Source organism: Candidozyma duobushaemuli, assembly GCF_002926085.2.
Source record: "Candidozyma duobushaemuli strain B09383 chromosome Unknown A_B09383, whole genome shotgun sequence".
NCBI lineage: Eukaryota > Fungi > Ascomycota > Pichiomycetes > Serinales > Metschnikowiaceae > Candidozyma > Candidozyma duobushaemuli.
In genome coordinates, this window is record NW_020289901.1 from 163701 (window position 1) to 190409 (window position 26709).

The following is a 26709-nucleotide window of genomic DNA, read 5'->3' on the forward strand; positions in this document are numbered from 1 at the left end:
TTGGGGTCTCGTGTCGGATTTAAGTTGGGTTTCTAGGACGCGGCGTTTGGCTGCAAATGCGTGGGCCCTGTCGGCAGTTGACTACCGACGGCGTTGTTTGAACAGCTTCAGCATCCAAAATCGAAGAAAACTGTATTTTCTCGAACTTCCATCAAGATCATAGTAAACGTATGAAAAGCTTTCCAGATGCCTCTACTGCAAGATGGATCGACCGGTCGCGCCATCTCTTACCAGGTTGAGGGCTCTTGACAACGGCTGCAAAGTGTCACTTCAAGTCGCAACATCGGCCTCAATTTCAACGATTCTTCTGCATCACCCACATAGTTCAATGTTTTCAAAACATCCTCTTTTTCATAATAAATTAGGGTTTCCGGTCACTTTGGACTACACCACCTCGCTAGTGTGGGGGAGAAGATAGTCACATGACGAAGCCTCGGTTTCGCGATCCCCATAGTGAACTCACAGTCAATCCAACCAGAATAACAGTTGACACTTAACGGATTCCAGGCAATCTCCATCAAACATATTATGCCTGTATTCCCGACTGTGGCGGCTTTCTTCCGCAGACACAAGAGAAAGCTCCTCTGGACGTCTGCCGTGGGGTTTTCCGTGTACTTGCTTGTCAACCAGTTCGTCATCAAGCGCTTCCGGAACTTTCAGAATTCATTGAAGCAGGAGCTTTTTGTTAAAGAGCAAATCAGACGTCGTTTCATCCAGACCCAGCAGGATTGCTACTTGACAATTTTGGCCTTGTTGCCAGTATTGACTCAGCCGGTTCTCAACTTCTTGCCCACGGAGGCAATCACCCTGGCTCTCAAGAGAAAGAAGAATACTAACAAGGAGATGAGCGACTCGCTCACTACTGAGAATTTGATGGCCCATTCCAGCCAGGATAACGTCGCATCTTCGTCCGACTTGCTGGCTTTCTTGTCCAAGTCCAAGCTTGAGTTGTGGCACGACTTGAAGGTCAAGTCCATCTCGAGAATGCTTGCCCTCATCTACTCGGCAGCGGGCTTGCTTTTGCTCACGCGTCTCCAGCTCAACATCTTGGCTAGAAAGGCATACCTTGAGCTGGCCATTGTCATGGCTGGTGGCTCGGTGCCTCAGAACTCGCAGTCCTCGTTTGACTACTTCATTGAGCAGAGCTACCTTTCCTTGAGTTGGTGGCTTCTCAACCACGGCTGGATGCGTATGGCAAACGGCCTCGAGAGTCTTGTGGAGAGCAAGTTCAAGGAGATTACCCCCAAGACCGAGTTGTCGGTAGACACCTTCACTCAGATGCTCCTGGAGATCAATGCTGGAATCATTGCGGACGGCCTGCTCGTGAAGAACCTTTTGTTCCCTACGGAGTATGACAACTTGATTGAAACGCTCATGAACACCAACCCCGAGCTCGTCAATGAACTCGAGAACCAGGATTCCAACCTTGTGAAACTCATCAACGAAACCAACTTCATCATCTCCAATGACTTCACCTTGCATGTGTTCTCGTCGCTTGTGAGAAATGGAGTGGACACTTTGGGCGACAGCATTTCTGTGGCGCTCAACCCGGACAATAAGCCAGGCAGGTTGCACAAGCTCGCTACCTTTTTGGCCCAGTTGTCTGTCCAGTCCAATGTCATCTGCGACCCCCAGAACGCCGAGGTAGACGGGGAGGTCACTGGAAACATCTACATCAACAACTTTAACGACTTAGACGAACTTGATGAGTTCAGCGCCAGTATCTATTCAAACTTTGAATAACCAGTTTCATGATATATATATAACCCGAGAACATGTGTAGAGAGTGTGTATGGGATAGTGCACCTGCGATATATCGCAAGTGCGGGTATAGCGTAAGAACCAACTACACATAACCAGACATGCCTAAGGTTGTGATTATTTCCTCTGATGAGGAGAAATTTCCTGTTGATGTGGAGGTGGCCACCAAGTCCGTTCTTATCAAGAACATGATTTCTGACTTGAAGCCCGATTTGGAAGAGGACGACGAGGACTTCGAGATCCCAACTCCCAACGTCAGAGCCAACGTTTTGGCCAAGGTTTTGGAGTGGTGTGAGCACCATAAAAACACAATCTTCCCAGATGATGACGACGAGGATGCCAGAAAGTCGGCTCCTGTGCATTCGTGGGATAGAAACTTCTTGAAGGTCGACCAGGAGATGTTGTATGAGATCATCTTGGCTGCCAACTATTTGAACATCAGACCCTTGTTGGATGCCGGCTGTAAGATTATTGCCGAGATGATCAAGCACAAGTCCCCCGAGGAATTGAGAAAGACGTTCAACATTGTGAACGACTTCAGCCCTGAGGAGGAGGCGGCTATCCGTAAGGAGAACGAGTGGGCTGAGGACAGGTGATCATCAGAGCCCCCTAGCTGGAGCGAGTCTATAGTGGAATGAATGAATAAAGAAAAGAGGGAAAGGATGGTGGTGGACTGTAGGAAGGTTTAGTAAGCAGGGTCCGGAAATATCTAAAAGTGGTCCTGGCAGTCCTCCTCATTATTTGTAGCTTCACTATGAAGCCCATAATTTACATTATCTAAAACCCTAATTCGTTACGTTTGTTGGTGTAATCAATGTTTCCCGTTGCAGCCGTGCAGGCAGCAGATTTGCAGACGATGGTTCGCAGAAAGTTTCGCATCCATTTGCAACTACCACAGCACTATGGAGCACCAGGAGCCTGTGGTGAGGCAGGAATTGGAGGAATCGACGGGCAATGTGCCTAGTGAGTCCAACGAGCCCACTCCTGAAATCCCTGTTTTGGAAAGTGGACCAGAGGTGCCTCAGGGACCTTTCGACCCTAGCACCATACTCGACCTACCGGCCATGTCACTGGACAAGTTAGCAATTATTGAGGCTCTGCTAGCGGCTGAGTTTAATTCGCTTTCCAAAGAGTACGTGGACGCCCGGGCCGAAAGAACAAAATATTTGCTCAGTATCATAGACGAGCTGATTCTGGCTGCGGAAAGTCATGACCGAGAATGGAGCACGATATATGGGGAGAAAACAAAAAACCTCGAAAAAGTCATTGCAGCCCCTGAACACTACTTGCTTGGAATGTCGGAAGAAAAATACAATGATGAAACCCTTCGAGCTCTGGTAGCGCTGATTGTGGCTCCAAAGGATCTAGACGACATTGCAGCCCGCAACGATAAACTACCTTTTGCACAGCATTTCAGAAAAATATCAAAGCCCTATGAAACACAACTACAAGCTCTGCGAAACCAGTACGACTACCAGAACGCCTTGATTGATAATAATGTTACACGCAATAAGGAAATCATTTGGGAACAGTACCTTCAGGCTATGCTCGATCGTCGCGACGACCTCATAGAAAAAACACACCACGAGCTTGCCAAATTATACGAAGAATTTCACGGAATCAGAGCGGAACGCTCCGCAATTCTGGATTGGAATCACTACTTTAAGTCGGTGGTGCCCGTCAGCGAAATGGCCGACTCGGAGCCCCACCTGCAAGTACGTCTAAAGCGGGAAAACGTCGATTCTTATTACGACATTGATAATCGCTATTTCAAGAAGAATAAGATCCAGTTGACCAAGGCCAAGATGGATGCGCTCGAGAATTTGCGAGAATTTGAGGCCAAACAACGTGGCCATGGCATGCCTCATCATGAAGAAGCAACTGTCAAGCTTACCTCTTGCTCTGGCCTTACCCAGGATGAGGTAGATGCCGATCTCGAGGCCCTACGTAGCAGCAGGCTGCACGACAGAGGGGAGGCCAACCATACAAAGGACGAACCAGACGTCGCTTCTAAGCTGCACGTTAGTCCGCCGCAAACCAAATTGGAGTCAGTGTCACCACAAGCCTAGTGTTCACAATTGCGACTAGATCATTCCTTTTCAAGCAAGATACTGGCATTCTTGAGACCCATAGCACCAATCGTCTCGTGAAGAGACTCGAGCAATTTGGGCTTGCCCACACTGGAGATAGTGAATCTGTCCGACAGACTAATACCGTAAGCGGACTCCTCGGCATCTGCGAGCACTTGTTTCAACCATTGAAAAATGGTGAGAACAGAATCGTTCTCGAAATCAAATTTATGAATGAGACGTTTACCATTTGGGAACCTGAACTGTATTCTTGTGACCGAACCAGCCGTAGGCTCCGTATGACTCTTGGGCTCAATGCTCTCGAATGCATCTTTTTCCTCTGCGGGCTCTTCCGCTGCCTCCTCTTCGTCGATTGCAATGGCATCTTCTGCCGTCTTGCCCTCGGTAGCAGCAGCGGACTGCCTCATTGCAAACTCGATCTGCTGCTCCTCGGACATCGCGTCAGGATCGAACTTGACCTCGTGTTTAACGTGAGGATTGTTGGAGCCGGGAACAAGCGAGAATTTCTCCAAAAAGAGCTCGACATCTGCAAGCCACTCCTCAGGATCTGGTACCTCACCATCGGTCCATTTCTTGACCCTTTCACCTGTCATCGGATCTAGGATGGAGATGTGTGGGTAGCTGTCTGTATGATAGAAATTGACGTAGGACTCGCCATTGACGGAGTCATGCTGAAATTGGAGGAAGATAAAGTTTTCCTTGACACACTTCTTGATTTCGGGTTTAGACCAAAAGTCTCTATTCAAAACCTGGCACTGGAATTCACTCTGGTCCTGGATATTCATGAGGATCCACTTCTTTTCGGCTCGACCCTTTTGTTTAGCACCGTCTAGGTTAGTGCGCTCAATGAGGTCAAATGGTGGCTTGAAAAGTTGTGCAAGTCTTCTTTGTGTAGATGTCAAGTCATTCATTCTTTCTTGACGAACTCTGGACCTTCTATTTCTGGGTGGCAATGTTTCACGATCTAGATCGACCACGCCTTCCTCATCATCTTCGTCATCCAATTCCACGATCTGTGGCTCATCCGAATCATCAGCGTCGTCATAGTCCTCCATATCATCCTCCTCCTCAAAGCGCTGATTGAACACGCCTACACGTCCCCGGCCAAACATATCCTGGATTCTGTCGACGGGATTTTGCATGGCACCTAAATCTGACCAGGAATCCATCAATGTCTCATGACGATGGACATTTGTGTCCGCATCTCTGACATTTTCCTGGTAAGCTTCTTGTTGGAGCCTCTGGGCGATATCTTCGTCATTCGAGCTGGCTCCAGCATTGCCAGATGAGCCACCGGTGGCTCCATTTGCACCCGACTCCATGAAGAGTTGCACGGCATATTCGACATTGTTACCGGTCAACTCTAAAAACCGTTGAGCAGTTGCTTCGTCTTCTGTGCCTGTAAACGCCAAGAACGTGGCTATATCGTTATCCATAGCAGGCAATGGGATGAAACTTGGTGGTGTAGCTGGACGGGAGCGGTTGATATAGTGGACCTGCTATGGTACTGCAGATGGGCACCAGTTGTGGCGATCCAGCAAACCAAAGGCAACAATGGTACAACAGTAATTATAAAATTTGCAGAATCATAAGATAACGACTTGATTCAGAAATCTTCAATTGATCTATTTTGTAGTGGATTTCGGTGATACACTCGTCAGGGTACTTGGCTGCGAAACGGCAACCCACGCATGCCGAGATCAGAACACAATGCCCTTTCATCATTTAAGGGATTCGTATTCTTCCGAAAAGGGGGCCTTTGCATTTATTTCGTGAACCTCCTTGCGGTCAATGGGCCGTTTCGATTCATTTTTTTGTTGCTCACTCGAAAAATGTTATGTCAGTTCTACTGCTTGTTTAAACCGTTTTCGCAACCGTTCACTCAACGTGCAAAAACATGCACAACTACAAATCATGTCAGCAGAAATAAAAACTTGAGGGATTCAACAATTTATCCTTTCACGTCCAAAAAGTTCAAAAATTAAGAAACGATAAGCATTTTCTTGGATCTTACCCCTGTAGCAAATATTGACCGCATGAGGACCAGCTTAGACCCACACCCGTGCCTCCTGTATGACGACATTGTCGTAGTGCGATCTGTGTCACGATCGATACTGAAGAAGGGTATAGACGTTTGAACCTTTTTAGCAGCACTATAGTTGATCTCCCACTAGCAGCAAGCGTGTGTTTGATATCCCAACACAAGCACCACTTCAGCGTGAGAGCAACCTACGAGTGTTCCGCATTCCTCCCAATTCCACCAGATTCGCTTCTGTTTTACCCCAACTTCAGCATCTCGAAGCGCCTGTCACCTTCACCATAGCATATACACCTGTCGATATCAACTCAACTCGGATCTTACGGCGAATCAACATCATCCAAAGCGCAATTACGACCCCTTTGAACATTCTCACCCTTGTACATTTTTATGCAATCCACTCATTATTCATAAGATCCATCATCTGCACTAAGGAACCTGCTTTGCTTTCATGGAACAATATAATCGATACGACCGGGGCGACCTATTGAAGGAACGCTATCTCAAGGTTGCCGATATCAGCGAAGGCTCATATGGGTTGGTGTCTCTTGCAAAGGACACCACTCTCGACAACAAGTTGGTCGCGGTCAAATTCATTTTTCCTATTGACTATAAGCGAACCAAGGAGTTGAAAGAGCTTTCAAAAACTGGAAGAGCCACTTCCTCTCCGGCAAAACTTAGATCCAATGCCGCCCCTGTTGTCGAGAACCAGCCTTCTCACAACACGACGTTGAAAGCACTCTATGAAGAGACAAATAAAGAAATACGCATCCACCAAATTCTTGGTGCTCATGACAACATAACAAACTTAATTGACTACTTCGATTCCTATCTTGTGCTCGAATACTGCCCTAGAGGTGATTTGTACGAGGCTGTTCAAAATGGACTTGGGCCCAGCACTTCGCAGGATATCAAGGATGTATTCAGCCAAATCCTTGACGCCTTGGTATTCTGCCATTCCAACTCGGTATATCATAGGGATTTGAAGCCAGAGAACATATTAATCGACCAAGACTGGTCGATCAAGATTTGCGATTGGGGTCTTGCCACTACTCAAAGGGTAATCACCAACAAAGCAGAGTTTGACATTGGTTCCGAGCGTTACATGGCTCCTGAACTTTTTGATACTGAACAAGAATCTTACGATGCCGCCAAAGTTGACTTATGGTCAGTTGGCGTGATTCTTCTCACTCTTGTCTTCCACAAGAACCCCTTCCAAGTTGCAAACTACACTGACAAGCGCTTTCTTCAATTTTCTGCCAATAGAGAAGCGCTCTTTGACTTTTTCAGCAGCATGACAGGTGAAATGTTCAGCACGTTGAGATTCTGCTTGAACATCGATCCGACAAACAGAGATTTAGAAAGCTTGAGGCATGAGCTAGACAACCTCAAGTTCTTCACCATTGATGAGGAGTATTGGGCAGAACATTCTGATGAAGAAGAGAATGGTTACGAAGAAGACTATTATGAAGAGGGTACCGCTACCACCCAAACCAACGAGGGGCCCGAGCAGGTTCTTGAGTCAGATTCAGACGACGAGATGTTCAAGTTTGATACAGAGACAAAGGAGATCTCACCTCCCGAAGCTCTTGTTGCGTCTCCAGTGTTAGACAATGGCCCTCATATCGTTATTGATGACGAGGTTAAACTACTTGAATCCAATTCGGAAGCTAGCACAGCGTTGGACACTGACTCAATCCAGAGAGATGATAGCATGCCGTATAACCGCCGTGCCGATGCACTTTTATCACCCGATATGGGAGCTCGCCCTATTCCTATCAGCGCAGGGCAAAAGCTCATCAGAAACACGAGAAAGCCATTTGGCGTAGCTTCTTACAACAAGGGAGCTTTCAGTACCAGAAATGGCTTCAGTCACTACGGAAATTCAGGCAGTGTAAACAGCGGCAGCTTTGGTGCGAGATTTCGCCGTGAAGACTTCTTCACACCAAGAAGTGTCTTCAATCACTACATGGACAAATATGGTGAGCAGCGCGAGCATGAAAGGTCAGAAAAGGATAAGAAAAGAAGATGGAAACGTGGTCGCAAGAAGCAATCATGGAAGCGTGGCAACGGCTACGATGGACACCGGAATGGTAACCTGCTTCGCAACACTTCCAAGCGTCATAACCATTCTTCTGGACATCAATACAATGACTCCGGTCGACGGAAGTATGTTCCAGGAAAGAGACGCACAAGACCGGAATCGATGCAATCTCCACTGTTACAGCCACAAGGAACCACTCGTGCAAATGGCAAGTATGTGCCTCCAAACTTAAGGTCTCCCTTGGCCAAAGCTACTGATCATCTCGCCACAGAAGTTGATAGCATGAACTTGAACGACGATCCTGTGTTTCAACTTGAAGGCGACTTCAATGTGGCTAGCAATGGTTCGAATCCTGAACCAAAAGAGAAAGACACCCTCAATGGAGTTAAGAAGCCTTTATTCAACACAATGTACGTTCAGGCTTCGGACTCAAATGACAGCGCCCGTTCCAGGACTCATATGAACGGCAATGACAAAGGAAAATACATTCCTCCATTCAGAAGAGGTTCACACACTGGTGCCATGCAACTGGCGAACTCTAAGCCTATCAACGGATTCATGAACGGTTCTCATCATGCAGCCTTGCAGGGACAAAGCTATTTGCATGATCGTACAAACTCGTTCAAACGCCGTTCGTTCCAACCTGGATTCAGCTCATCGTACGTTAAGTTCCAAAACGATCTTGACGAGACTTCTCGAAGCGTACCGGGACACAATTGGATTGAACAGAGTAAGAATCGCCCTGATTTTGACTAGTCATACGTTCGCGATAGCTACGGTTAACCGTTCGCATGATCTGGCAACCGGTTGTACCTCTTGATGCATCAAAACCGATATGCACTACAAAATATAGAAAAGCTAATTCATAACGAATGATACGAAGAACTCATCAACTTGTAAGTCGTTCAATTTTGTGTTATCGCTTCACAGAGCTTTAAAGCAGATCCCGCAAACCACCAGTAGTCTTTGAAATACTTGAGTTTTTGAAGACACCGTTGGGACATTTGATCATAATACTCCTTAAATGATGTCTTTTGAGCTTCTGATCCATAATGAGTATTCAATTCGAGCTGTAGAAGAGCAACAACATGAAGCACGGCGTGCACCATGACTATATGGTGTAGCACAGGTGACAGATCAAGAGTATCAAGAACCAAGGCTGATGTTTGATGGATCTGATCGATCGTCAATACTAGCTGTTCGTCGAATGCAATTGACATTGCGGTGTTGTGAAGCAGGAGGGCCACGGAATCAATACCCTTTCGTAAGTAAAGTAAGCAAAGATAAGCATGCGTAATTTTTAGGAAGCCCAACTTCTCTGCGTCATGTTTAATTTCATGAGGGGACCAGTTTTCGAGGTCTTTTTGTAATGCATCGTCTTGTGTTCTGTTTGATGGTGGTCTGTAGAGGGCCGACTGAATCCTATCCACTAGCATACAAAGCTCATACCAAGAGTAGAAAACATTAAAGTCACTTACTTGGTGAGGGCCTTCATCAAAGTCTGCTACGGTCAATGGCTCCACGAAGAAATCATGAACGTTGAAGATCATTTCTCGACCACTGGTAGCGGAAATTTGCCTGTCACAACAATAGGTTGTCCACAAGAGTCGTTTGAGAAGCTCTCGTTGGAACATTTGTCCACTTTTTGGAAATGGAAATCGAATGATCTCTTCCGAGAATCCCATATTTGTTATTGCGAGCTCCCCACATAGATTGCATGCTTTGGCGACAAATTCTTTAGAGGAGGTGACGCCTTCCATGCCCTCTTCGTGTGTGGAAAGCAATATGTAAACTTGGATCAACACAACCTTGTTTGTCTCAATCAACTCGAGTAATTTGCACCGGTTGTAGAGAACAGCTAGGCGCTCTCGAAGCTGGTTTTTGTGAATGGAGGTGTCGAATCTGGTTGCAGCTAAAAATATAGCATTGAGTAGAATTATGGGCTGGTTCTTGAAGTCATCTTCAATATTTCGACTCACCACCGGGTATAACGGATAAAGATGATCAAGATAGAGTCTCACTAGTCTGCGTTGTTCTGCAGCACTAGGCAAGGCAAAGGCATTCTCACTAGCTAAGTACTTGTTCAAATTGGGATTGACCTTAGCAGAGCTCTTGGCTTCTCCTCGCCATGGATAGTATAATCCGTATGCGTCACCATCAAAGCACAAGACCGAGTCTTTACTTAGAAATGATGCCAATGGCTGTGTAGCACACACGAACTGTGGTTTTCTTTGGTCTCGATCTCGAAACATTTTAAGAAAGGTATCCTCGTCCAGATCATTGTGTGCTTTTGGCTCTAATGACAAAGTGTTCTTTTTGTCCCACTCACATTTAAGTTTTCCCTGATTGCATCGAACACAGTTCTTCTCTCCAGCAACGACCTCGCATCTTCGCTTACTTGAGCGACATGACAAACATGCATTGTGAGCACGCTGGAGTTAGTGATTTCCTCTAGATCTCTCATAAAGAACATACCTCTCTCTTCTTGATAGGGAACAGGGTCACGAGAAAAGTCATGTTGTAGAAGCAGACTCGGTAACGGGAGGTTTACCATACTCGGAGTGCGGGCGGGTTACCGAATCGGGACAGCGGTGGAGATTGTGGGGCAGAGGTATATGCCGTCAAAATGGCTGCAAACCGAGCTGTCACGATGCCTTGAAGAATATAAATACACCAGCATCGGAAGCACTTATTCTTCATCAAATAAATTCAAACATGCCATCTGCTACTACCGAACTCAAACACTTTGATCTCTCCAAGGCCACAGTCAGGCCCGACGGAGACATTTCTACTTCTTTCAACTCGTTTGGTAAGGGAGAGACATATGACAGCTCTTTCTGGGCAGACATCAAAAAACTGTTAATCAAGGATCCTGTTGCTTTTAAGGAGAGTTGGTTGAGACTCAAGGAGGCTTTTGCCAAGGGCCTCGAGGAGATAAAGGAGAAGAGAGGCGACATCATCCCATCGGTGTCCATGGACGAGTTGTCTAACATGGACAAACTGAAGAGGGATGAGATCTTGAAGAGAGGCTGCGTTGTCATCAAAGGCGTGATTCCAGAGGAGGAGGCTGTCGGATACAAGGAGGACGTTCTCAAGTACGTGGAGAAGAACCCTCAAACCAAAGGTTTCCCCCAGCATGCTAAGGTCGTCTATGAGCTCTACTGGTCCAAGCCCCAGGTGCAAGCCAGAGCCCATCCCAATTTGAGAGAGGCCAGCAGATTCATGAATAACCTTTTCCATGCTGATCCAGACGCCAAGGTCCTTCTTGACCAGAACATCTCCTACGCAGACAGATTGAGAGTGAGAATGCCTGGTGACGCCTTGTTCATGCTTGGTCCTCACTCTGACGGTGGGTCGCTTGAGAGATGGGAGGACCCAGCCTACAGTGCATGCTACCAGAAAATCTTTGATGGGAAGTGGGAGGAATTCGATCCCAACGATGCCACTCACAGAATCAACGCCAATATGGAGAAGTATGCATCCAACGGTAACTGCAACATCTTCCGTGCGTACCAGGGCTGGTTGGCCGTTTCCGAAGTGGCACCAAAGGAGGGTTCTATTCTTTTCGCTCCTTTGGTCAAGGAGGTTACTGCTTACTGGATGATGAGCCCATTCTTTGACGAAAACGATAACCTCAAATTGGACTCCTCCTTGCCAGGCACCTTCCCAGGAAAGAGTCAAGAGTTCAACAACGAGACCCACCCTGGTCTTCAATTGGACGACTTGATGGTGCCTGTGCCTCGTGTTAACCCTGGAGATATGGTCTTCTGGCACTGTGACTTGATCCATGCCGTGGACCCTATCCACGAAGGAACCCACGACTCTTCTGTTTTCTACATCCCTTCGGCGCCATTGTGTGACATCAACGCAAAATACGTGGCCATTCAGCGTGAAGCTTTCCTCAAAGGTCTTGCTGGACCAGACTTCCCAGGATTCCCTCACGGTTTAGCCGAGACCGAGCATGAAGGAAGAGCCACTAGTGAAGATGTTGAAGCTACGGGCGGCGTTGACGCTCTTCGTGAACTCGGCCTTGTTCCGTTCAGCGCAAAAAACCTCACGCCAGGCGAAGCAGCTATCGTCGAAGAAGCCAACAAGTTGTTGTTTTGTTAGGAGATTGGTGCCAGTTTGCAGCCAAAACTGTAGATAGCCGAACCAGGCACTAGCCGCTGCGGCTTCCTAAGTGAGGCGTTCCGCAGCCGAATCGCCTTCCCCTTCCAACACCCCGAGATACGTTCAGGCAGATTGCCCTCAATACATGTACTTTTAAACATCGATCGCTCTTCACTTATTTCCGCTACCTTCGCACATGCCTGCCACATTGTGGATTCTTGCAGATATCCCGCTAGACACTGCGTATTGCTAAGGCGCACCCTCCCCACTATATAAAGCCTTGGTTGCAACTCTTTTTTTCTTCACCACATTGAAAATGCCTGAATCCGTTTTTGTTTCCGGAGCCACTGGCTTCATCGCCCAGCACCTCGTCAAGCTCTTGCTCGAGAAGGGCTACAAAGTCGTCGGCACCGTGAGATCTGAATCCAAAGGTACCCACTTGTCCAAGTTGCTCAACTCTCCCAACTTTTCATACGAAATCGTTCCCGACATTGAGCCAGAGGGGGCTTTCGACGAGGCTTTGAAGAAACACCCAGAGGTGACTGTGTTTTTGCACACCGCCTCGCCATTCCACTTTAAGGCCACAAACTCCGAGGAGGAATTGCTCAAGCCTGCCGTCAATGGTACCAAGAACGCCTTGAAGGCGATTGAGAAGTACGGACCTCAAATCAAAAAAGTCGTCGTCACCTCCTCATATGCTGCCGTCTCCACTGCTGAGAAGGAGGGCGACGCTTCTCACACCAACAACGAGGACTCGTGGAACGAGATCTCTTGGGAGGAGGCCAAGAAGGATGCTTACGCTGGTTACCGTGGATCCAAGAAGTTTGCCGAGAAGGCCGCCTGGGACTATGTTGCCGAGGAGAAACCCAGGTTCGTGATCAACTACGTTAACCCATCCTTCGTCTTCGGCCCTCAGGCCTTTGACTCCGAACTCAAGGACAACTTGAACACATCCTCCGAAATCCTCAACGGGTTCTTGAAGATGAAGCCTGACTCAAAGGTGCCGGGAACCAGAGGTGGCTTCGTCGACGTCAGAGACGTGGCCAAGGCTCATGTTGTTGCGTTCGAGAAGAACCTCTCCAACGAGAGATTGTTGCTTAACGCCGGTAGATTCGCCGCCCAGGACATTCTTGACATCTTGAACGAGAAGTTCAGTGCCTTGAAGGGCAAGATCCCTGAAGGTAAGCCTGGCACTGGCAAGGCTGTGAACGACAGAATGTGCAAGATCGTGAACGACAAGACCAAGAAGATCTTGGGATTCCAATTGATCGACTTGGAGACCACTGTCTATGACACTGTCAAGCAGATTCTTGACGCCAAGGCTAAACTCTAGATACGTATATATGAAACTTTTTTCAGTTGGATGTAAGAATGGTTGCAAATTTATCAAGGCCGTCACCTGCACAGATTATGCGGTAGAGATATTCTCCAGTCTTTAGCTACTAACGGTTGGTCCGATGCCCCCACAAAATCCCATTTCCTCTATTTCAGAGGACTTCATAGAAAAACTTCAGCATTATGGGCCAGTCACCGCCGTTAAACTTCACGGAAAATTCATCTATGTTGGTTATGGCCCAGTTCTCAAGATCTTCAACCGCGATGAGCACGATGAGTTAGTCTTCAGCCAGCAGATCTTCAAGAGAAACAAGATCCACAGTATAGCCGTTCGGGGATCAAAAATAGCTGTGTCTGGAGGTCGTTCATTTGCTGTTTTTGAACCTTTCAACAATGAAGTGAAGGTAATAGAAAAAGCGATCAATGAGTGGATCATAGCGGTTGAATTCGTTGCAGAGACTCGTCTATTGCTCTTGACGTCGCATAATGAAGTCTTGGATATCGAAGTATCTGATGCTCCAGCATTCAAATTGCTTCAAAAGATTCATTGTAACGAGAAGTCAATCTTGTACAGCGGTTCGATCAGAGTTTTGAGCGATTCTTCAGTTTACATTGCAGCAGGCACAGTGATGCACGGAGTCATAATATGGAACCTATTTGATCGCAAGATTCTTCATAACCTCACTGATCACGAGGGTTCTATCTTTGGGGTGAAGATAGACCCTACTGGTCAATACATCATATCTTGCTCAGACGATAGATCAGTCAAACTCTACACTTTCGCAGGTGAGCTATTGGCCAGCGGCTGGGGACACGGATCTAGAATCTGGGCATTGGAATTTATCTCAGTCACAAATGGTGCTATACGATTGTTTTCCGCTGGTGAAGATTGTACAGTTCGTGTGTGGGAATACCTGGGTCAGTCAACATTGCAACAGCTAGCACTCTACGACCATTTCCATTCTGGAAAGCATGTTTGGTCTGGAGATGTACAGAGCGGCGATGATACCATATTCGTCACTGGAGGTGCAGACGGTAAGATCAGAGCGGAGAAGCTAGAAGTTAGCCAAACGCAATGCATTACACCAGAAACGATCGCAAACGCTGGCTATAATTTGGAGCCTAAGGAGGCTATCAAATCGTTCGGTGTCTTGAGCTCTGCTCAGTTTCGTTTGATAATCACGTCAAAGGGCAAGGTGTTGGTCAATGATTATCGTGAAGACACATGGAGAAAGCCTCAATTCGACGGCATCTCGGACGAGCAAATCTCTAGATTCAACATGCTCAAGACGTTTGAGGAAGCTCGTGCTTTCGCATTGTGCTCCGGTAATGGTGACGTGATTATCCTTGGTGTTGACGAGAAGAGACAATTGTATCACATTGTGAGAGCGAATTCTGAGACACCCAGAAAAATCATCAATGTCCTAGCAGCATCAAGTCCTGACGACGGTAGTATATCATTGCTCCTCAATTCCCCCATTCCAACTGAGCCCATGGAACTTTTGACTTTCGCTCAAGAACATGGAAAACTTGCATTCAGAAGTTCTGTTGGCCTCCAAAAGCCGGATCCACGGATTTTCATTCCCACTTCCTTCTATCTCGATGTGCTCAACGGCTGGGTATTAGTTGGCTCCCGTCACGCCAATTTTGCATTGTACGAGACAGCCCTGGCAGACCCACAGTTTCCCAAAATCACCAGAAAGTTGTGTTCTGGTGATACAATCACAACCATTAACAAAATTGAAAGCCATTCAGGCAAAATCGTGTCTTTGGTGACTCTCCGTGATGGTATCTACATCTTCCTCGAGGTTTCCCAATCAACATGTGGCCTCCAATGCTCTGCCATCCTTCAGAACAAGATCACCAAAAGTATAGAAGGCGGGTTCATGAGAGATGGCCATCTTTTTTTGTACGGGTTTAGCTCATCTTGCTTTTTCCTTTGGGACGAAACGAAACAGATCGAGCTCTCCAAGGAAGCTTGTGGTGGAGGTCACAGACATTGGGATGTTAGTGTAAGGACCGACACTCTTCAATTAGTGTTTTCCTACATGAGTCAAAGAAATCTCTTCGTGACAAATCTACAATCAAGCTGGGGTGCTACTAATGGTCTCTTAGCTGAAGGCACTCATGGAAGAGAGATCCGTGATGTTGCCATTTTAGACACTCTGGAGGAAGATGGCACCAAGCTTATGGTGACTGCTTCTGAGGATGCCACAATTAAAGTTGGAAAGCTTGATGCAGACGGAGGAGCAAACTACCAATTAACATTGAACAACCACATTTCTGGTCTACAAAGAGTTGGATTCTTGAGTTCGGATTACATTGCAAGTTCAGCTGCTAATGAGGAGCTCATAATCTGGAAGGTAACTCGTCTCCAGGGAGGATTGGTAGCCGTTATTGAAGTTGGAAGAGTAAAATCTAGCGAAGAGTTTCCTGACTTGCGTATCATGGATTTTGCTAGCAAAGAGACCGCTTCAGGCTTTTGGATTGCAACGGCTTATTCGAACTCAAGAGTTAAGTTTTTTTATTTTGACAAAGCTCAACTGCTTTTGCAAGAGCGTTCTGAAATTCCATATGGTACCGTTTGTGTGCTAAACATCGAGCTTCTTTCGTTTGATGCATCCACTTACGTTATGACAGGCACTTCAGATGGTAATCTTACGTTCTGGGATGTGAGTGGCATACTCAATGGCGAGAGTCTGATAACAAGCGAGCCGATTATCAAACAGCAGCTTCATCAAAGTGGCGTTAAGGCCATTTTACCTTTGACTGAAGCAGGAGGATCATACAAGATCATTACTGGTGGAGACGACAATTCGTTGATCAGCTCACAGGTCAAGTTCGAAAATGGCATTCTTTCGTTAAGCAATACAGCATTCGTGGAACAGGCTGCATCTGCGACAATTACCTCCATTTCAGACGCCTTTGAAGACAAGGTTCTTGTTACGTCGGTCGACCAGATTGTAAGAGTCTGGAATACCAAGAATGGCTTGTTAGATTGCATGAGTGCTACCTATACTACAGTCGCTGACACTGGTTGCAGCGATACAACTACGTTTCATGGCAAAACGATCGGTATTGTCGCTGGTGCCGGTCTCAGCACATTATCCTGGAAATAGACATACACAGCATTGGTAACTTAGAGATATTTATTTATAATCGTCGATCTATAGTAGCATTTAATTAGAGCTTCAACAATCTCAAGTTGAAGATGGTGTCGTTGATGCTCTGTTCCTCATTAATGATGACGGCTTGTTCGGAGGCACCAGTGAAAGCGCTCAAAGGATTGTGAGAACACTTTTGCAACATGTCGCTGTTGACCTTGATGACGTCCTCGAAGTTGATGGTATCCTTTTTCAACTCGTACTCGACATTGACGTCATCGGTAGCGTTCAAGCCAGCCTTCTTACGCAATCTCTGGATACGGTTGATCAACTCTCTGGCCAAACCCTCACTTTGCAAGTCAGCATACGAGTTGGTGTCCAAAATGATCAAAACATCCTTGTCAGATCTGGACTCATGACCAGAAGAAGCCAGGGTCTCAGGCAAGCCTCTCTGGACCTGCAAGTCCTCAGACACCAAGTCAATGCCATCAACGGTAAGTTTACCAGTCTCAGCAAACTTCTTCACATCCTCAGAAGAGACGTTTGGCAAGGCAGCCTTGACCTTCTTGGCGTCTTTCTTCAACTTCTTACCGAGAACAGGCCAGTCAGCAACAGCCTTGTACTCAACACCATATGCAGCTTCGTCATCAGTGATGACGAGGTTTCTGACGTTCAACTCTTCAAGAATGTAACCCTTCAAAGACTCAATGTCCTTCAAGTAGGAGGCGTCGGAATGCAAAATCACCAACTCCTTCAATGGAGTCTTCAAGGAGATCATCTTCTTCTCTCTGATGTTTCTACCCAAATCAATGACCTTCTGCATTCTCGAGACAGCAAGCTCAATCTCGGAATCGAACAACTCCTCTCTCACTTGTGGGTAAGCCAAGAAGTGGACGGAACCAGAGTCCTTGATGTTAGGATTGACTGAGAATCCCTCCAAGTCCTTAGTAGAGAAGAAAGGCTTCAATCTTTGGTAGATACCATCAGCCAAGAATGGGGTGAATGGTGCCATGAGTCTGGACAAGATGAACAAAGCCTCAGCCAAGGTGTTAAGAGCCTTCTTGGTGTCATCCAAACCCTCACCGGTGTAACCCTTGATACGACGACGGTTAAATCTGATGTACCAGTTGGTCAAGTTGTCAATCAAGGCCAACAACTTAGGAACAACGGTATATAATCTGTAGCTGCGCATCTCCTCGTGGACGAACTTGACCAACGACTGGATAGAAGCCAACAACCATCTATCCATCACGTTGGTGGAGGTCAAGGATGAGTCGTAGACAAAGTCCTCGCCATTCTCCTTCTTGAAAACCTCAGCAGAGTCCTTCAAGAACTTGAAAGAGTTGTACCATGGCAACAAGACGGAAGAGACAACTTCTCTGACACCCTCCTCCTTGAATTTCAAAGTCTCAGCTCTCAAGACTGGAGAGTTGATCAAGTACAATCTCAAAGCATCAGCACCATACTTCTGCAACACAATGCTTGGGTCTGGGTAGTTCTTCAAACGCTTAGACATCTTCTTACCATCACTGGCAAGAACGATACCAGAAACAATGACGTTCTGGTATGGAGCGGTGTTGAACAAATGGGTACCCAAGACAGTAAGGGTGTAAAACCAACCTCTTGTCTGGTCCAAACCCTCAGAAATGAAGTTAGCTGGGAAGGCGTCATGGAAAGACTCTTTCTTCTCGAATGGGTAGTGCTTGGAAGCATAAGGCATAGATCCAGACTCAAACCAACAGTCAAACACCTCCTCAATTCTCTTCAAGTCACCCTTGCCCTGCTTAGATGGGATAGTAACGTTGTCAATGCTCTCTCTGTGGATGTCAGTAATGTCATCACGACCAGACAAGGTCTTCAACTCCTCGATGGAACCAACACAGACAACTTCCTTGAGGTCATCACTGACCCACAATGGGATTGGAGTACCCCAGTATCTGTTTCTAGAAATGTTCCAGTCTCTGGCGTTAGAAATCCAGTTAGAGAATCTCTTCTCCTTGATGTTAGAAGGAACCCAGTTGGTCTTCTCAACATTCAGCAACATTTGTGGAATGACATCAGTGACACGAACAAACCAGGCAGGCACCGTTCTGTACAACAAAGGAGTGTCAGATCTCCAACAGAATGGGTACGAGTGATTGATTTGAGTGGAGAGCAAAAGTCTACCGTTTTCAGTCAACTTCTTGATGATCAACTTGTCAGCGTCCTTGACGTAGACACCAGCAAAGTCGCTGACGTCGTCTGTGAACTTACCGTTGTCGTCAACAGGGTTAGGTGGAACTCTCTTCTCGTTGATGATGCCAGCCTCGGTGGCAGCGGCAAAATCGGCCTCACCAAAAGCTGGAGACTGGTGAACAATACCGGTACCAGAGTCGTCAGTAACGTAGTCAGCCAAAATGACCTTGAATCCGTGCTCCTGGAAAGTCTCGTAGAAGTAGTCAAAGACTGGCTTGTACTTGAGACCAGCCAACTCCTTACCCTTGATCTTCTCCACAACCTTGTACTTGGCAGCAGCAGGCTTCTTGTACAAAGTCTTGATCAACTGCTCCAACAAGATGTAGTGTTTCTGCTTCTCCTCGTCGAAAATCTTGACATACTCAAGCTCAGGGTGAACAGCAAGAGCGATATTGGATGGCAAGGTCCATGGAGTGGTGGTCCAGGCGACCAACCAGGTGTTCTCGTCATCAATCAATGGGAAACCGATGGTGACGGCAGGGTCATTGACATCCTTATAGTTCTGCTGAGCTTCAAAGTTAGACAATGGGGTAGTACAGCCAGTAGAGTAAGGCATGACTCTCAAACCTCTGTAGACAGCGTCCTTCTGGAACAACTCCTTGAAAGCCCACCACACGGACTCCATGAACTCTGGGTACAAGGTCTTGTAGTCATTGTCCATATCGATCCAACGACCCAAACGACGGATAGTTTGTCTCCACTCGTCAGCGTATCTCATGACGATAGAACGACACTCAGCATTGTACTTGTCAATGCCCATGTTCATGACATCGTCTTTACCAGTGATACCGAGCTTTTTGTCAATCTCGTGCTCAACGGGCAAGCCGTGGGTGTCCCAGCCAAAACGTCTCTCAACGTGGTGACCGTTCATTGTAGCATAACGAGGAATAATGTCCTTGACCGTGGAGGCCAAGATGTGACCGTAGTGGGGAGTACCGGTTGCAAATGGAGGACCATCGAAGAAAGCAAAAGGCGGGAGATCTTTGGTCAAATCGAGCGTTCTTTGGAAAGCGTCGATTTTATCCCATTGCTCAATAACCTTCTCCTCCTCCTTGGAGAAGTTGAAAAAAGTGTTTTCCTCAGCCATGGGTGTGGTTGATCAACAGTGGGTTTAGGAAATAATACTCACAAAATTTTTCAAGATGCACGGATGTGACACTATCTGTACTGGATTTGCAACCGACGTTTGGAACCTTTTTTAAGAGTTGCCTATTATAATAAGCAAACTGATCAAATAGAGAATGTTGGATTTAAATGAGTCATTTTGTGTATTCAAATCCCTGACGATGGTGCGTTCTCTACCACTCATGTACGGCTGACAAAGATGACTCAGATCATGCGCCCCTGCTAGATATCCCTATCTTTTTGTGGAAATGAGCAGCTTTAGTAGAGACGTTTCAAAATCAAATAAATGCTTATTTTAAGGCTCTTCCACATACATTTTTCCTCCAATCTACGTCATGTTGACCCTACTAATATGATTCGCGTTGCAGCTAAAAAGAGATATCAGAATGCTGCATTTCTTTAATGCCCTGCCACCTACAACTTTTCACCAACGAGCTTCGACGATGCTTTAATGGAACAGTTCCTGATAGAGTGTTAATAGCTCTCTCCGGAGGCGTCGATTCGATGTGTTTGACACATCTTCTCACGCAATATAGCCAGAGGTATCATCCCAACATGGATATACACGCCTTGACCATAGATCATGGGTATAGAAAAGAGTCTTCGGAGGAGGCAAAGTTGGTTGGTCAAAAAGTCCGTCAATGGGGCGTCAAACATCATATTGAAAAGCTTAGCTATGACCGTCCGTTGAGTACCATCACCAACTTTGAGGAAGTTGCAAGGAACCTCAGATACAAAGCATTACAAGAATTCTGCTTCAAGATAGACACAAGCGCTCTTTTTGTAGCGCACACATTGGATGATCAAATTGAAACGTTCTTGCAAAGGCTACAGATGAATTCAACCATATACGGGCTCAATGGCCTCAAACTGCGATCTCCAATACCCGTTAAACCGGCAGGTCCGAGGAATTCGATTGCTCCAATTGAGCTTCTACGACCTCTTTTGATTCTTGATAAGAAACAAATAACGAGCTACTGCAGGGATAATCAGATAGAATGGTTCGAAGACTCCACAAATGCAGACCCCACAGTAACAAAGCGCAACTGGCTCAGGTTCATGATATCTGAGTACGTTCCTAAGACGGGTGCGTCAAGCCATATCATCTCTCGTGACGAAATTCTCAGGAGTATACACGAGGTTGATCAAGTAAGGAGGTCATTTGAAAAGTGCATAGCCAGACTTGATGATTATGTGAAAAAGTACGGTCTCTTTCGATTTGACCAGAGCAAGGCTACTATGAATTTCACCATCGAGTCGCTGTTTTGGTGCAAGCTTAATGACTCTATTTCCGCAAGATGGCTCTATGACATAATGTATCCATTATCCTCTTCAGAGAACTTCCATTGGTCATATGCGAAGATTGAGCGTCAAGCGATTCCTCGAATTGATCGGTTTATTGGAGATGATACTCAAAAGAAAACTACATTGACATATCTCAATGTGAAGATCGACATTCTTAAAGAACCTTGTGGCATGATTAACTTTCGTCTTCTGAGACAGCCAGCTGAACGAGAGAGAAGACAGTCTACGACTCACCTCAGACTAAAGGAGACTTTCCTGGAATGGGTACTTGTCAACAATATTTGGTGGCTTCGTCTTAAAGATGATTTTAAAAGGGAGGCAAGAATACAGCTCTACAACTCTGCTATGAAAAAAGATGTGGAGGGAATATTTCCTGAGTGCGGGAAGCTAAGCTCTGAAATACCTATTGTATTGGACGCTTCAAGTGGTGAGATCCTCGCCGTTCCCACAAAGGGATTGGCCGTGCCTGGTTTAGAGGCAGAATGGATTATTAAAAAAGCCTGAAAATGTATAACTAAATAAATGGGAAATCGGTATCACTTCATCGTAGTATAGTAAGAGGGAACACTAAATGTGCGCGAGGTGGAATAGCGAAGTTGAGTTTCCTGCACCAAAACAAACGACCTCTGAACATACATCTTTAGACCAATACAACAAACAACTTTATCCTAAACACCGCCAGTCTATGTCGTTCATCAACTTGCACGATAGGAGTCAGCTGGCGGCACAGACACCTAAATTTACTGGAGGCCACACTGGTACTCCAAGAAACAGAAATAGAACGAAGAATGTCAACCTACTGACACAACTCTTCAAGCTAGCCCATCAGAGAGTGAGTCTCGATGTGGATATTGCGCATCAAAGAATCAATGGTTTTACGGAGCTTACTTTAATCCCAACCAGCAATCAGCTCCGAGCCATCAAGCTTGATGCTAGAGAATTGACAGTCAAAGAAGTGTATGTCAACGGCACAAAGTTGGTTAATTTCATCCACAAGGACATGTTGTACATCAATGACCCCGAGAAATTCGACAATTGTACAGACTCAAGGTCTGTGAACATATGGGACTTATACTCCGAGAAATTCGATATCCATCAGCACCACCTACTAAGGAAGAAGCTCAACTACATATTCGGAGAATTCGAAGACGACCAGTTTGACCCTAGTGATCTCGTGGATCTTGGCAATACCGAAGAGCTCCTCATAAGTTTGCCGAACAATTTCAAGTTCCAAGCGGCTGATGCAAATGGAGGCCACACCCCAGCTTCACTGATACCAACGGGCTTGACGCCACTACTGCGAAATAAGAACACACATGGGGATGCTTACGCACCCATTCAAATTGGTATCGAGTATGAGCTTCGAAATCCCAACAATGGTGTTAACTTTGCATGTCTCGGCGAGGACAAAAAGCTCTGGCATGCTTACACGGTAAATTCTGAGTTTAACGTCTCCACGTCTTCCTGGGTTCCATGCATTGATAATTTGTGGGAGAAGGGGACTTGGTCGTTTGAACTTACTGTCCCAAGATCAACAAGAGACATCGATAACTTTTCCACTGATAATGAAAACGACAAAGACAGTATGGATGTGGATGAAAGCTCTACAACACAGGAAAAGGAGAATTCTGAAAAAGTCGAGAGCGACGAGGAAGAGGACGAGTCAGAACACTTCGATCTATTCGTATGCACTGGTGATTCGGCGAACACAAAAGAAACTCCACATCCGACTGATGATTCTAAAAAGATCGTTTCATGGTCTATCTTCAATCCAATAAGCGCTCATCATGTTGGATGGGCAGTTGGTCCATTTGAAAGTACTGAGCTTGCCAACCTTTCGAACACTGTTCAGCAAGGTGCTGAGGATGAAGAAGAAATTGAAAAGGAAGAACTTGGTTCTGTCGTTACTCTTTACTATTTGCCAGGTCAAGAAGACTTGGCCAAAAATACTTGCATTTTCGTTCACGAAGCTATGAACTTCTTCTCGTCTGAGTTTGGCTCTTACCCATTCAGCACGTACGGTATCATATTTGTGAAAGGTCCGTCTTATCCATACAATAACTTTGCTGGCCTCACTGTCCTAAGCGATAGACTACTTTATCCGCAAAATGTTATCGAGCCAATGTTCACACTTACAGAAAACATCCTTGAGTGCATTGCAGGACAATGGTCCGGGATCAATATCGTTCCACAGACTTTCAATGACCTTTGGTGTACCATAGGTATCGCTCGATTTATGTCCTTCCATTTTCTCAAAGACCTTATGGGCAATAATGAGTTCAGATACAACATCAAGCAAAAGATGGAAAAAATTGCCGAGACCGATGTCTCCAAACAACCCATCTCATTGCCATATGTTCGATTCCCACTTTCAGAGTCAGATTTGACTTTCGTACGCCTCAAAGCTTCCGTTGTTTTACTCATATTGGACAGGCGTATGACAAAAACTGATAAACTGTTTGGTCTTGCTCGTGTCTTACCGAAGATATTTTTACAGGCTATGTCTGGAGATCTTCAAAACGGCTCACTATCAACACAACATTTCCAAAGTGTATGTGAAAAAGTCAATCGCAATAGGCTTGATAAATTCTTCAAGCAATGGGTCTTTGGAGTTGGAACTCCCGTCTTCAACATAACTCAGCGTTTCAACAAAAAGCGGTCCTTGATTGAAGTTGTTATTCGTCAGACACAAGTGCAACAACATCGTTCAATCAGACCAAACACCGACACATTCATGGAGGAATCAATGATGTATCTTCACGACCAAGAGTTGCCACCCTCACTGAATACTTTCACAGGTCCCATGACCATCAGAGTTCACGAGGCAGATGGTACGCCGTACGAACACATTGTGGACATCAAAGACTCTCTTGTCAAATTTGATGTTCAGTATAACACAAAAGCCAGACGACTGAGAAAGAATAAGGAAGAAAACGTTGAGACAAACCCTGTTTTTTCAAAGTTGGGAGACATTCTCCGTAAAGAGAGGGATATTAAAGAGTGGGGCTTCGAGGAGTGGCCTAAGCGTGATGAGGATCTCGTAGATCCATATGAATGGATCCGTGTGGATACCGACTGTGAATGGATTGCCAAGTTTAATGTGCGTCAGCCAGACTACATGTTCTGTTCGCAATTACAGCAAGATAGAGATGTGGAGGCCCAATGTGATGCGGCTAGATACTTTGGTGAGCAGGAAAAGCCCAACAAGATAATTTGCACTTCTTTAACAAGAACCCTCATGGACCGCAGATATCATTATGGTGTTCGGATTGCTGCAGCACAAGCTCTTGCGAACCTTTCGAGAAAGCAGAACTCTTATTTTGGCATGCTGTACTTGCTAAAAGCATTCAGGAGGCTTTTCTGTTTTGAGAATAGTTTCATCCCAACTGGTAACTCATTTGAAGTGTTCGGAAAGTACTTTCTTCAGAAAGCTTTGCCCCTGATTTTGGCTCAAATAAGGGATGATGATGGTAACACACTTCCAGATATCAAGGAGATTTTGCTCAATTTTGTGAAGTATAACGACAATTCTAACAACGAGTTTCAAGACGGCTACTACATGCGCGACTTATTAAGTGCTCTCACGGATGCCGTTATTCCAATTAACGAAAAACGGAAACTCATTGACTTCCATCTTGAAAAGGAAGAGAAGTTAGGGTATAAGTCAAACGATGAGGAGTTTGTCAATGAGGTAATCGAAGAGATCGATAGGTTGCGGAAGATCGAGGAGTGGGTTCCATCTTACCATAATATGGTGTATGCCAGCTGCATACGGCAGAAGACAAAGATGGCCCGGAACAATCTTTGTGAATATTCGTTTGAGGATTTGATCAAGTTCACGACTCCTAATAATGCTGAAGAGATTAGACTTGCCGCATTTGAGGGCCTTCTACTTCTAGGAGGGCTCAAGGTCTGGGAGATTCTCAGGTATTTCCTTTATTCCCTTTGCTTGGATAATACCACGAGGCATTTCAGAATCAAGATGGTTGAAGCTCTTCAAAAGACGATCTGTGAAGCTGCAGTGCACGGTATCCCCTCCGTCATAGATGATCCGGAGTTCGACTCATTGAACAAATTGTTCAATGCGAATAAGAGTTATCTGAATCCGAATAACATGATTGTGGTTGAAGAGTCTCAAAATACGGAGGTGAGCTCGAGGAGAGATGCTTTGGCGCGAGCCTCGATTGAGGGTACGGTAATCCTTCTTAGACGGGATTATGGTATAGGAAAAGGTCTCAAGAAAGCGCTTTGGAAATTGATTCATTCTTCATTGCTAGGATTAAGAGAGAGGCGTGTTATATTTGGCTTGTGTGAAATCCTCTACTTCGAAAAGGATGCTTACTCAATTGACATACCCGTCCCTTTCGTTCCACTTGAGGAGTTGAAAAAGAAGATTGTTGCAAGGAATCTCGGTGAGGGCTCCGTGGTCATCAAACGTGAGGGTAGATTTACAATTCAGCTCTCTACCAAGATCCTGTTAACTGATACCAAGAAGGAGAAAGCCGAAAGGACCCGTCCCTCGCTGGAGAGACATAACCGCAGGTCAACTACTTCATTTGACCAAGAAGTTCCTGCCGCAGAGCCTAAGCTCAAACTCAAACTCGGCCGCCTGGAGAGCAAGGTTGAACCCAGTGTTACTGAAGTTGAACCAGCAAAGATTGTGACGAGAGATGCTAAAAACAACATGAATATCAAAATGAGATTTTCTCGCAGAAGTCTCACGGAAATAACGACTTCGAGAAGAAGGAGGAAGAATGTGTTACTTAGCGATACCTTTGTCACTATCAAGTTCTTCCGTCCAGACAATCTTGACATGTTCAGGTCGCCCGGCGGTTTCAAGAAAGCGACGGAGAATCTTGTCACAGAAGCTTTGCCAACCAAGAAGGATCAAACCGCTGCTCACTCTGATCAAACATCAAATGAGCAGGACTCTGCGGCTACAGAAGAGGGCAAAGACGTCAGGAGGTATGTGAAGATTCAATCTGGTAGGGTTACCTTATCGGAGACCCCATTTGACGATTCTCGCACTGACAACTCCAATGGGATGAATAACAATGGGGAACAAGAAGCAAACAACAATTGTCATGACGCAAATGGCCAGAATACCAAGGAAAATGACTCAAGCCAGGCGGTGAAGCGAGAAAGCCCTTCGCCTAAAATTCAGACGCACAGTGATCTGGCGGTCCCCGCCGGTCCTTCAAGTGTTGCATCAAGAGAAGGACTGACTGAGCCGAGAGAACCATTTTCCAAAACTGCTAGCCCCGTTGGTGGTGATCAGCAAGGACCAAAGAGAAAGAAGGCCAAAATCTACATTCACGACGGAAGCAAGAGTCACAGTCGCACCGGCTCCCCAGCATCTAATTCTGCCGAGCCTGAGGTCAAACAGGAGGCCAGTGAAAAGGTCGATGAGAACCCAAACAAAGAGGACAAACAGGAAGAAGCGCCAAAGCCCAAACCCAAACTCTCCCTCAAGTTGACGCTTAAATAAAAACAGTCGCATCCAAGAAATGCGCCCTGGACCATTCAAACTGTGTAATGGTGTTGCATCCGCACTCGCACCTC

At 46.0% G+C, this 26709-nt stretch overlaps 11 protein-coding genes across 11 annotated transcripts; 8 read left to right on the forward strand and 3 right to left on the reverse strand. All coding sequences in view use genetic code 12, as the record gives it.

Moving 5' to 3' along the window:
- Positions 1-528: 528 nt before the first annotated feature.
- Positions 529-1743, forward strand: PEX3 (Pex3p; the record flags this gene model as incomplete). The annotated part of the gene is made up of 1 exon (XM_025478662.1): positions 529-1743. One exon carries the CDS (start codon positions 529-531, stop codon positions 1741-1743), a length of 1215 nt encoding a protein of 404 aa, XP_025338135.1.
- A 119-nt stretch (positions 1744-1862) lies between these two features.
- SKP1 (SCF ubiquitin ligase subunit) lies at positions 1863-2357 on the forward strand (the record flags this gene model as incomplete). Its single annotated transcript, XM_025478663.1, has 1 exon — positions 1863-2357. One exon carries the CDS (start codon positions 1863-1865, stop codon positions 2355-2357), a length of 495 nt encoding a protein of 164 aa, XP_025338136.1.
- A 306-nt stretch (positions 2358-2663) lies between these two features.
- CXQ87_000078 (uncharacterized protein) lies at positions 2664-3830 on the forward strand (the record flags this gene model as incomplete). The annotated part of the gene is made up of 1 exon (XM_025478664.1): positions 2664-3830. The coding sequence occupies one exon, from the start codon at positions 2664-2666 to the stop codon at positions 3828-3830; it is 1167 nt and encodes a 388-aa protein (XP_025338137.1).
- A 20-nt stretch (positions 3831-3850) lies between these two features.
- On the reverse strand, positions 3851-5287 carry CXQ87_000079 (uncharacterized protein; the record flags this gene model as incomplete). The annotated part of the gene is made up of 1 exon (XM_025478665.1): positions 3851-5287. The coding sequence occupies one exon, from the start codon at positions 5285-5287 to the stop codon at positions 3851-3853; it is 1437 nt and encodes a 478-aa protein (XP_025338138.1).
- A 1053-nt stretch (positions 5288-6340) lies between these two features.
- On the forward strand, positions 6341-8689 carry KSP1 (putative serine/threonine protein kinase; the record flags this gene model as incomplete). Its single annotated transcript, XM_025478666.1, has 1 exon — positions 6341-8689. The coding sequence occupies one exon, from the start codon at positions 6341-6343 to the stop codon at positions 8687-8689; it is 2349 nt and encodes a 782-aa protein (XP_025338139.1).
- Positions 8690-8838: 149 nt separating this feature from the next.
- CXQ87_000081 (uncharacterized protein) lies at positions 8839-10185 on the reverse strand (the record flags this gene model as incomplete). Its single annotated transcript, XM_025478667.1, has 1 exon — positions 8839-10185. One exon carries the CDS (start codon positions 10183-10185, stop codon positions 8839-8841), a length of 1347 nt encoding a protein of 448 aa, XP_025338140.1.
- Positions 10186-10648: 463 nt separating this feature from the next.
- CXQ87_000082 (uncharacterized protein) lies at positions 10649-12043 on the forward strand (the record flags this gene model as incomplete). Its single annotated transcript, XM_025478668.1, has 1 exon — positions 10649-12043. One exon carries the CDS (start codon positions 10649-10651, stop codon positions 12041-12043), a length of 1395 nt encoding a protein of 464 aa, XP_025338141.1.
- Positions 12044-12359: 316 nt separating this feature from the next.
- On the forward strand, positions 12360-13376 carry CXQ87_000083 (SDR family oxidoreductase; the record flags this gene model as incomplete). The annotated part of the gene is made up of 1 exon (XM_025478669.1): positions 12360-13376. The coding sequence occupies one exon, from the start codon at positions 12360-12362 to the stop codon at positions 13374-13376; it is 1017 nt and encodes a 338-aa protein (XP_025338142.1).
- Positions 13377-13500: 124 nt separating this feature from the next.
- Positions 13501-16497, forward strand: CXQ87_000084 (uncharacterized protein; the record flags this gene model as incomplete). The annotated part of the gene is made up of 1 exon (XM_025478670.1): positions 13501-16497. The coding sequence occupies one exon, from the start codon at positions 13501-13503 to the stop codon at positions 16495-16497; it is 2997 nt and encodes a 998-aa protein (XP_025338143.1).
- Positions 16498-16561: 64 nt separating this feature from the next.
- On the reverse strand, positions 16562-19804 carry ILS1 (isoleucine--tRNA ligase; the record flags this gene model as incomplete). Its single annotated transcript, XM_025478671.1, has 1 exon — positions 16562-19804. One exon carries the CDS (start codon positions 19802-19804, stop codon positions 16562-16564), a length of 3243 nt encoding a protein of 1080 aa, XP_025338144.1.
- A 593-nt stretch (positions 19805-20397) lies between these two features.
- Positions 20398-26635, forward strand: CXQ87_000086 (tRNA(Ile)-lysidine synthetase; the record flags this gene model as incomplete). The annotated part of the gene is made up of 2 exons (XM_025478672.1): positions 20398-21504; positions 21830-26635. 2 exons carry the CDS (start codon positions 20398-20400, stop codon positions 26633-26635), a joined length of 5913 nt encoding a protein of 1970 aa, XP_025338145.1.
- Positions 26636-26709: the final 74 nt, after the last annotated feature.